This window comes from Lipotes vexillifer, unplaced genomic scaffold (assembly GCF_000442215.2).
Source record: "Lipotes vexillifer unplaced genomic scaffold, Lipotes_vexillifer_v1.1 scaffold313, whole genome shotgun sequence".
Lineage (NCBI taxonomy): Eukaryota > Metazoa > Chordata > Mammalia > Artiodactyla > Lipotidae > Lipotes > Lipotes vexillifer.
In genome coordinates, this window is record NW_006781950.1 from 492,326 (window position 1) to 503,392 (window position 11,067).

General features: G+C 41.4%; 1 protein-coding gene across 1 annotated transcript in view; it reads left to right on the forward strand.

Moving 5' to 3' along the window:
- Window positions 1–11,067, forward strand: part of CD28 (CD28 molecule) — a 28,971-nt gene that overhangs the window by 14,430 nt on the left and 3,474 nt on the right. The window contains exons 2-3 of the mRNA XM_007454884.1: window positions 7,464–7,817; window positions 8,069–8,193. Coding sequence (XP_007454946.1) covers window positions 7,464–7,817; window positions 8,069–8,193 — 479 coding nt within the window. The remainder of the gene's footprint in view (window positions 1–7,463; window positions 7,818–8,068; window positions 8,194–11,067) is intronic.

The following is an 11,067-nucleotide window of genomic DNA, read 5'->3' on the forward strand; positions in this document are numbered from 1 at the left end:
AGAGGTTTGAGGTTAAGGCTTCCTGTCTCCACACCTTTAGCTAGTTTAGCTGCTAGGAAAGGCTTTGAAAAGCAAAGCACTAAAATTCATCATCAAAACAACTTTGCCAATTCAATTAGAGCCATGTCAGTCAAGCCAATCTTTTGACACCAGAAGCGAATACAACTGATAGATTGACAATGTCTCTCTTTTAACCTAGTAGGTTTGACCTAGGCAGACCTTGCCTAACTACTCACAAGAGGGAAAACTGAATATTTACAGGGAAAGGGGTAGGTCCACTAAGAAAAAAATTAACATGAGAAGGATGCTTCCCACTCCTAGCACTAACTGGAAAGCAAAAAGGAATCAAACAGAAGTTAGTATGGGGAAGCTAAATATTTCTCTTGTTGCTTCTTCTGAGTCTAGGTATGTCCTTAAATTTTACAATATGTCCTTAAATCATTTAAGTACTGTAGATTCCCTGAAACTCAGAGAACCAAAATACATATCAAAGCCAAATGTCATTTGGTGTTCTGGTTATTTGTTGCTTTCACTGATCCATGTTATTACTTTACTCTCGCAGAGGAAGGGGTATGCATTTTCACACATGCTCCATTTTTAAGAAAAAATAAGAGCAATCAGAATGACTGTTTCTATGGGAAGTCATAATGATCACAAATATTCAATGTCACTTAGAGCAATTGATTATCGTTTCCTACCACCCAGAGTGAATTTCCTTCCCTTAGTGTCTCTCCAAAGCAGATGTGGATTTTGAAGTCCTATGAGATGGCTTCTCACTTAGCTTTCTCTGAATGACTGACATGAATCAAGGTGGAAGCAAGTACTATGAGGAGATACATGTTAAAAAACAAGAGGTTCTATCAGTCAAACTTGAATTCAAGTTGAACCCCCAGCTAGGAGGCTGTTGTCACACACAAGCACATATTTTTTTTTTTTTTTTTTCTTGCGTTATGCGGGCCTCTCACTGTCGTGGCCTCTCCCATTTGCGGAGCACAGGCTCCGGACGCGCAGGCCCCAGCGGCCATGGCTCACGGGCCCAGCCGCTCCGCGGCATGTGGGATCCTCCCAAAACGGGGCACGAACCCGCGTCTCCTGCATCGGCAGGCGGACTCTCAAGCACTGCGCCACCAGGGAAGCCCCAAGCACATATTAAGAGAACTATTGATGCTTCAAGCATGGTACCTAATTTTAAAATGATCTGTGCTGACATAGAAGAGGGAGGAAAGTAAACCTTGACAGATAAATTGGACATCTCTTTTCCCTCAAATGACCATGTAACCAATATTTTTCAAGCTCTTTCCCATTTCCCAGCAAAATATTAGTACATAGGGTCACACAGGAAGTGACGTTTCCTTCCCTTGCTCAACTTTCCTTCCCTTGTTGGATAGGCCATCAACCAGGGGAATATTGAATAGGTAACAGCCAGCCTAGATCCTAGGACCTCAGATTTCTCTTCCCTAAGAATTTTCTCACTTTGTAGTGCCGAGGGAGAATGGGCTCAGGAGAAATGTGATCCGTTTTAACAATGCTGAGGTTTGAATTTGGAGGCCCCATCATGAACAGAAGGGAAATCTATCTTCCAGTTATCTCATTATATCATATGCTCTGTGAAGGAAAGCAGAGGAAGACCACTGCTTCTCCCTCTTCTGAAAAACAGCAAACAGTGACTAAGCTCCAGGGAGTCAACTATGTGCCCAGGAATCTTTGAGGTTATTTCCTTTTTCTTTGCAAGGATCCCCTAGGCTGGAAGAATGTCTTCTTCACAGCCCAGATGTCCAAAGTTCACCTCAGTTTCTGAGCTGTCTGCTCAGGTCATGTCATGAATGAAGAAAAGACAGAGGCAAAAGGAACACAGTGTGTTACTTACTGGTTGGTCTGTGTGGCCCGAGGACAGCATTTTTAACTCCCTCACTCATCACATCTAAACCCATGCTGAGTTCTGCCAACTTCCGTCAGGAAATATTTCTTGAGTTCATCCACCTCTTTCTAACCATAGTTCAGACCCTTATCACCTCTTGCCTAGACTACTACAATTGCATCCTAACTGGTCTCCACGTTTTCACTCTTGTTCTCTTCAAGTTCACCTTCCACCTTTGTGCTAAAGGGATCTGTATAAAATGAAAAGTTGTATGTATGACTCTTCTGTTTAAAATCCTTCAGAAGTTCCTCATTACCTGCAGGAGAGAGTCCAACCTATGAACTATGCTTACCTTGCCAGTCCTGTCTTTTACAACTCAGGTCCAGCAAATTCGGGTAGGTGCAATTCCCAACACCTGCCATACTCTTTCTTCCCTCCTCATCTGCTCTGCCTAGACTATTCTTTTTTTTCTCTTTGTCTTTATCTCCCCCACAGTCGCCTACCTCACCCCTACCCCAACACACATTCTCCTACCTCCCCCGCACCCCCTAACACAAAGACTCATCTTAGCTAGGATAACTTTTACTTCATAAAAACCTGTTGAATCAATGTGTGCATAATCCTTATAAGCCTCAGGTCAGCAGTCACCTCCCCCAGGAATCCTTAGTTGGTTCCCCAGTTGCCCTCACAAACACTTGCAGATCACTCTGCCACTCTTTTTAAAGTTGCTGTCTGTTTTTGTATCTTTCTTCTCCCACCAGATTGTGAGCTGCCCAGGGATAGTCACTGAGCCCTGCTTACCTTTGGGCAATCAATTTCTCTCTCCCAGTGCCTCTTGGGACGGTGTCTCACCCTGAGTTATGCAAGAGGCACTAAGCAAACTACTGGAGTGTAGATGCTTGAGCTTCTCTGGCCCCCCTCCCTCTCCAGCTTGCTGTGGGTGCTGGGAGAAGGAGGCCAAACTGAGCAACCGTCCAGGATTTCTCTTCAGCCTTACTCAGTGTCCTTGCCCATGCTTCCCCTCCCCGCTTTTTAAAAATCCCTGCAAAGGAGTCCTATTCTCATCTTTTTTCTTGCATCAGCTCTCAAAGGAAGATCAGGAAGAATTTGAATGCCCATTAGAACAGAATTCAAGTAATTAATAATAGAAACACACTTCTTGGAGTCCTCAATAGGCAGAAACACAGATACCTAAGCTGAAAAGGAACGCAGATGTTGGCATTTCTTGCTGGGCTTGGCTCTTCCAATCAGAACTGACCCAGTGATTCTTGCTCAGTAAGCACAGAAAAAGGCCAAGCAAGACACAACAAAACAGAAAATGAGTTGGATTTTCCTATCAAGACAGGCTGAACTTTTTGAGTCTTTACGTGTTTACTTTTCAGTGCTTTTAGAGAGTATTTGTTATAATGAATAATAAATGAAGCTAAAGTTGTTGTTGAGACAGATTTTGAATGAGGACTTAATGAGATGCTAGGCAGAGCTAGCTGCTGCTAAGAATGGTACAGTCTGATCACCATCTTTCACTTATTATTTAATGAGATGCTATTGTTTGCACAGTATCATGCAAAGAAGCATAACCCCTTGTCCTTGCTCAAAAGGGACTTGGAAACTAGGGGTGTAGAGGAAATACACACAAATCAAAAGTTAAACAAATGGAAGCCTATGAAACAAGAGGTGTTCAAAATGTAGAACAGGGAGTAGTCATTTTGAGACCTGAGAAGGGAGAGACATTGTAGGCCGTGGAGTCGGTGCACAAAGTACAGAGAGATGAGTACTTACAGTGTGGCCCTAAATGATCTGGCTAATGGGGAGGGTTTGGGTTCGAGGAAATGAGATTGGAAATGCTAGTGGAAGCCTATGAATTGAGGATTAAAAGTGAGTTTCAACTGTTAAGCCACTGCTTCGCAAACTTGACTGCAAATTAGAATCTCTGAGAAACTTTAAAAATATTGATGTCTGGGTCCTACACCCAAAGATTCTGATTTAATTGGCCTGGGAATCAAGGGTTTTTAAAGTTTCCAGATGACTTTAATATGCTGTCAGCTTGAGAACTCTGTTAGGCTATAGTGGTTTTCAACCCTGACTGAATATTAGAATCAACCAGGGGAATTGTTAAACCAATGCCAAACGTGACATATAAAATAGGAGAAAATATTTGCAAATCACATATCTTGATAAGGAACTTGTATCAAAAATATGTAAAGAACTCTGATAACTCAACACTAACGAGACAACCCAGGTAAGTGGGCAAATGATCTAAATAGACATTTCTCTAAAAAGGATATACAAATAGCTAATAAGTACATGAAAAAAATGCTCAAATCATTAGGGAAATGCAAATCAAACCACAATGAGATACCACTTCATAACTCTAGGATGGCTATAATAAAAAAGATGGACAACAACAAGTGTTGGCAAGGATGTGGAGAAATTGGAACCCTTATACACTGCTGGTGGGGCTGTAAAATGGTGCAGTTGTTTTAGGAAGCAGTTTGGCAGTTCCTTAACAAGTTAAATACAAAGTTACCATAATGACCCAGCAATGCCACTCCAGGTGTACACCCAAGAGAATTGAGAACATTCGTCCACACAAAAACTTGTACATGAGGCTTCCCTGGTGGCGCAGTGGTTGAGAGTCCGCCTGCCGATGCAGGGCACACGGGTTCGTGCCCCGGTCCGGGAAGATCCCACATGCCGCGGAGCGGGTAGGCCCATGAGCCATGGCCGCTGAGCCTGCGCGTCCGGAGCCTGTGCTCCGCAACGGTAGAGGCCACAACAGTGAGAGGCCCGCGTACCGCAAAAAAAAAAAAAAAAAAAAAAAAAAAAACTTGTACATGAATATTCATAGCAGCATTATTCACAATAGCCAACAAGTGAAAGCAACTAATGAATGAAGAAACAAAATGTGGTATATCCATACAATGGGATATTATTTGGCCATGAAAAGGAATGAAGTTCTGATACATTTACAACATAGATGAACCTTGACAACATTCTGCTAAGTGAAAGAAGCTAGATACAAAAGGCAACAAAAAACTAAAAATAGAACTACCATACGACCCAGCAATCCCACTACTGGGCATATACCCTGAGAAAACCATAATTCTAAAAGAGTCATGTACCACAATGTTCATTGCAGCTCTATTTACAATAGCCAGGACATGGAAGCAACCTAAGTGTCCACTGACAGATGAATGGATAAAGAAGATATGGCACATATATACAATGGAATATTACTCAGCCATAAAAAGAAGTGAAATTGAGTTATTTGTAGTGAGGTGGGTGGACCTAGAGTCTGTCATACAGAGTGAAGTAAGTCAGAAAGCGAAAAACAAATTCTGTATGCTAACGCATATATATGGAATCTAAAAAAAGAAAAGGTCATGAAGAACCTAGGGGCAGCATGGGAATAAAGACTCAGACCTACTAGAGAAAGGACTTGAGGACACGGGGAGGGGTAAGGGTAAGCTGGGACAAAGTGAGAGAGTGGCATGTACATATATATGTACACTACCAAATGTAAAACCGATAGCTAGTGGGAAGCAGCCGCATAGCGTAGGGAGATCAGCTTGGTGCTTTGTGACCACCTAGAAGGTTGGGATAGGAAGGGTGGGAGGGAGAGAGATGCAAGAGGGAGGAGATATGGGAATATATGTATGTGTATAGCTGATTCACTTTGTTATAAAGCAGAAACTAGCACACCATTGTAAAGCAATTATACTCCAATGAAGATGTTAAAAAAAAAAAGGCAACATATTGATGATCCCATTTATATGAAATGTCCAGAATAGGCAAATCCATAGAGGTAGAAAATAGATTCGTGATTGCCAGGGGCTGGAAAAAAGAAGGAATGGGGAGGGGGCTGCTAATGGGTATGGGATTCTTTTGGCGGGTAATGAAATATTCTGGAATCAGAGAGTGGTGATCCGTTCACAGCTTTGTGAATGTAATAAAAAGCCACTGAACTTTATTTTGGTGGCCTCTCCCGTTGTGGAGCGCAGGCTCAGCGGCCATGGCTCACGGGCCCAGCCGCTCCGCGGCATGTGAGATCTTCCTGGACCTGGGCACGAACCCGCGTCCCCTGCATCGGCAGGCGGACTCTCAACCACTGCGCCACCAGGGAAGCCTAAGCCACTGAACTTTTAAAGATTACTTTAAAAGGGTGAACTTTAAAAAAAGGGTGAGCTTTATGGTACATGAATTATATCTTAATAAGTTGTTATAAAAAAAATGAAAAGAATCGATCCCTCTCTCCACCAGCATAGACCAGTTAAATCAGAATTTTTGGGAATGGGACCTAGGCACAGGTTCTTGATATACAGCTAGCATTGAGAACTATGTAAAAGATGAAAAGCCATTAGTGATTTAGTTCTATGCAGCTCCGTTTTCTCCAAAGCAAAAACAAAATATTTGAGTACATGGATTCAAATCCAGGTTAAATTGTAAATTTCATTTTAATAGATTATTTGAACCTTTAGTATGGGTATGGGGGGTATTGCTTCAAATAACCCTTAAAAAAAATGTGAACAGGCAGACAATTGTTAGTATACCTAAAAACAATAGTAAAAATGTTTTTTGTTTGTATTGAATTTTTAATCAAAGACACAAAGTGATTTATTGTTTTAAAGAAATTTTGGAGAGTGTTGGTTGCAAAGTCGATTCTCAGTGCTTAAGTGGCCCATTGCTCAGGTGGTTGTAGTTTACTTGGGTTTTAGTCCTTGCTTTGCTCACCATCTGCTCAGTGATATTAGACAGACCATCCAATGTTTCTAGGCCTCGCACAGTCACTACAAGAAAAGGGAATATATTGTCATGTGCTAGGGAATGGGGTATAGTGGGAAAAAAACAGGATAGAATAGATATGTTCTCTTCCATCATGCAGATTTCGGGTTCTTTGCTTTAAAAGTGAAGAGATTGAACTAGGTGGTCTCCAGATTCTTTGATCCTTTACTAGGATAGCATAAAGGTAGAAGATGGGCTAGAGAAAGAACTCTTGTGGGCCTCTTGGGCCTCTTCCATCTTCTGTGATTTAAAGAAACAAATATGCAAACTTCCTGACAAGGCTGTTTTCAGAATTTGCTATGGAGGATAAATTAAATTCTTTGGATTACATTTTTCTTACCTCTTTATCCTACTCTTGGAACAGCCAATAAAAAAAGTCAAAATGTTTCAAAACATTTAAATTCCTTCACAAAAGGCTGAATCACAACTTAAAATACAAATCTATTTGTTTATGTCAGGTGTTAAAAGCCATTTCCAAGTAAAACACTCAATTAGAAAATTAATTGAGCATGATTAACATGATAGGAACCTCAGCACAGATTCAAAAATTCCAAATGCATAGCTGTGATGTTCAATGCCAACAGAAGGCCACGTTCTGCCTTCCAGGTGAAAACATACTCCACTGTTCCATTCAAAGGAGGATGAAAATAATATCAAAATGTAAACTCTCAGGATAACTATCATCCAAAGAGCTCCTGCATCTTCATCTACCAAGAGAAATCCTTTGCTGGAGATCTGTTTATTTTGTTAACTAATATATCTTGACTTCAGAAAAAAAGTCCTTATATTCTTGTTCTAAGCAAATGATTTTTTCCCCATCCAGAAAACAAGATTTTGGTGAATCAGTCGCCCATGCTTGTGGTAAACAACAATGAGGTCAACCTCAGCTGCAAGTATACCTACAACCTCTTCTCGAAGGAGTTCCGGGCATCCCTTTATAAGGGAGTAGATAGTGCTGTGGAGGTCTGTGCTGTGAATGGAAATCACTCCAAGTCACTTCAGTCTACAAATAAGGAATTCAACTGCACTGTGAACTTGGGCAACGAAACAGTGACATTCTACCTCCAGGATTTGTACGTTAACCAAACGGATATTTATTTCTGCAAAATCGAAGTTCTGTATCCTCCTCCTTACATAGACAATGAGAAGAGTAATGGGACCATTATCCATGTGAAAGGTAACGCACGGCTCGACCAGTGTCCACTCTCAAGTAGTGGTTTTCAACTGCAGTCTTGAAAACTAGGTCATGATCAGTGGTGGGGTTGGCTAACTCCCAAAGAGGACAGACCAACGAGGAAGTCTACACCTCTTAAGCCAGTGATACTTTGCATATTTTGATTCCTCTCACATTCTCCTCTAGGAAGAAGGAAGGAAATGTACCCAAGTACCATTCCCATATCATTTAATCTAATCTATTCTGTTTTTCAGAGAAACATCTTTGTCCAGCTCCCCGGTCTCCTGAGTCCTCTAAGCCATTTTGGGCACTTGTGGTGGTAAACGGAGTCCTAGCTTTCTATAGCTTGCTAGCAACAGTGGCTCTTTCTAACTGCTGGGTAAGAGAAACAGCATTGTTTTCATGTAACTTTTCTACTGTATATGCAATTGGACATATTCAAGAATTTTGCCTATGTGGCTTATTTTCTGTTGAACATGTGATTATTTTCTTTTTCCCTGCTAGGTTTCAGTAGGTTCTCTTTTAGCCTATCCAACTTTATCTGCGATAAAAATCTGATGTGAGTTTATGATTAGGTGGCTAGGCAGAGTAAGAGGCTAAACAGGTAAATAAGTGTGGGAGATAAATTAGGGTAGAAAATTACCTTTCTTCTCCCCACTTTGCAATGTCATTATGACATATAAAATAGCTCTAATATATATATATGTATAAAAATCTAAGCGACTTGGGAATCTAAGAAACTGAAGCCAATGAATAACTTTGGTTCGGGGTCAAAAATCATAAGAAATTTGTCTACTGAAATTATGCATTCAAACCTAGCAAGGAAACTAGGTCTGTTTATCTGAGTCATATTTTTATCTCCTCTGAAGCAGTTGAATTTTGTGAGGCCAAGTATGGTGCTGTCATTATGAAACTATAACAGGAGTTAGACTTTTCTGAGCTCTTACCACTGAATTGGAGTTTACGAACTTTTGCAAATGTTCATGCAATCAACTTGGTGTGTTTTTCTCTACCTTCTTCAACGTTGAAGTTTTGGCCTAGATTTGAATGCATATTGATAACCATATCTACTGTGAGGCAGGGACCTCCTTATTTTCTCTCCTTTCTCTTACTCAGGAACTTCCAGTTCTTATGTACACAGTGTGGCACTGATACCATATTGTCTTTGAATTTTTTTCTAGAAGTTAGATTCATGTATGCATCATTTCCTCAACAGGATATGTATGCTTCTCAAGGATATAGGACTATTTCTCTTGACATTCACCATCCATCTGGTATTAAGTACATTTAGCTTAGTGCTTAAAGAATGCTTAGGAACTGATGAATTGATAACCCCCTCTAACTGATAGAGGCCAAACTAAGGACTTAAATGAGTATGCCTGAAGTATCATACTTATCTTTAAGGCATATTCCATACATCCAACTAATTCATACATGGATCAGTGATTTCTGGAAGCCATGCCATGTTGAAGCCATCCTATTTACTATAGCCTTGGTGCTGGGCAGGGTCGGGGTGGAGGAGGAAGAGAGCCCTGGGTTCACAGTCATGCCAAGGATAGATTCAGCCTGGGATCCTTTTAAACTCTTGTCGGCCTATTGCCAAAGTTTGCCTCTCCCTTGTTCCCCAAATGCTACTCCCATTTTGGGAGACTAGGGGGCAGATGGATGCTTGTCAGGCTGCCTGTTGCCTAATCTGTACCTCCAACAAAATCTGTAACCACCAAAGTGGCTGCTTGTTCCTGGAAACCTTTATATCAGATCATGAGAATTTGCCTATCTTGCCTTCTTCAAGTTACCCAACCCTGATGGGGGCTTCTGATGTAGTGAAATATTGCCTAAGTTCTTCCTCTGGTGTCAGTCGAGTCTGGATCTTGGTGTCTTCATCCTAGTTACCTTTCATCTTTGAACCTCTGTGGAGTTTGCCAATAACATTAGAATTTAGGCTCCGGACGCGCAGGCTCAGCGGCCATGGCTCACGGGCCCAGCCGCTCCGTGGCATGTGGGATCTTCCCGGACCGGGGCACGAACCCGCGTCCCCTGCATCAGCAGGCGGACTCTCAACCACTGAGCCACCAGGGAAGCCCTCAGTTCTTGTTTTTATCTTGATCCCCTTGGAATATCAACTTCTTAATCTAAACGCCAGGTGCAGTGCCTTTTGGGGTACATTTCCAGGACAGGTGCTCCCCTGTAGTATGCTGACCTAAGTCGATGTACTTTACCAGCTTTGTAAGAAGGAGTTTTGGAAAACTGTTTTAACTTTCAGTGGCCAGAAGGGTACTGCTCACCATTGAAAACTTATTGTCGATATACACTAGAATATCAATTACTATAAGCAGGTACTAGTTTGCTAAGTGACTCGAATTACCCAAAGGGGCAAAAGTAGCTTCTATTTTTAATGAGTTAAAAAAGTTTACTTTTAAATTGGAAACATCATAAATGCAATATGTTTTTCTTTGGCAGCACTACTAATTCCTAGTGAGGTTCATCTTCCTTTGTCTTGAGAAAACTTATTTTGGTCTTATTCTGTCTCATGAGCTCCCTGAAAATTGGGAAGTCCCAGTGCTTGGCATACCATATCTTCTTCTGTGGCCTCTTGTGGTTAATTAGGTTACCCAATAAGAAGTACTCTTTATTTGCATCTCAAACATAGGTCTTTTTACTCTCTGACCAAAAGGGTGTGAAATAAATATATATGTATATTTCATAGAATAACAGAGCATTTTTACCCAGGGCTCATCTTTTCCGGATACTGTTTAAGCAACTTGCTGAGATAGGCAGCCAGGTCATCAGGGATCCATCCCTAGAGTTTAGCCATTTCCAGGGTACTTTTCTGGGATCCTATTTTTGGCTGGTCTGCATTGTGCCTTCGTGTAAGATGCTGTTTTCTGGAACTTCCTGAGGGTCTGTGATGTACTGCTGTAGGCAGTTCTAGGCTGAGTGGGTTTCTGGGAACAGCTGCAGATTCTATCTCAGTTCTTGACCTGTAGCTGACATTTGAATAAAGAGAGAGCTCCCCTCTGCCAGGCAGCCACAGACCAGCACCTGTCACTCTCACTCAATCCTCAGTTCACTCCGTTGAGATGGTAAACCCATTCTGCTTCTTAGTCTAAAGGAGCCTTTAAAAAGCGCAGTTTTCTCCACTATAAATCACACTGTGGGGAATGTGGATACTGTGTGTACAGGTAGTACCTGCCTTTAAATCCAGTGGGTTCTTGAAGACCATATCTTTTTTTTTTTTTTTTTTTTTTTTTTT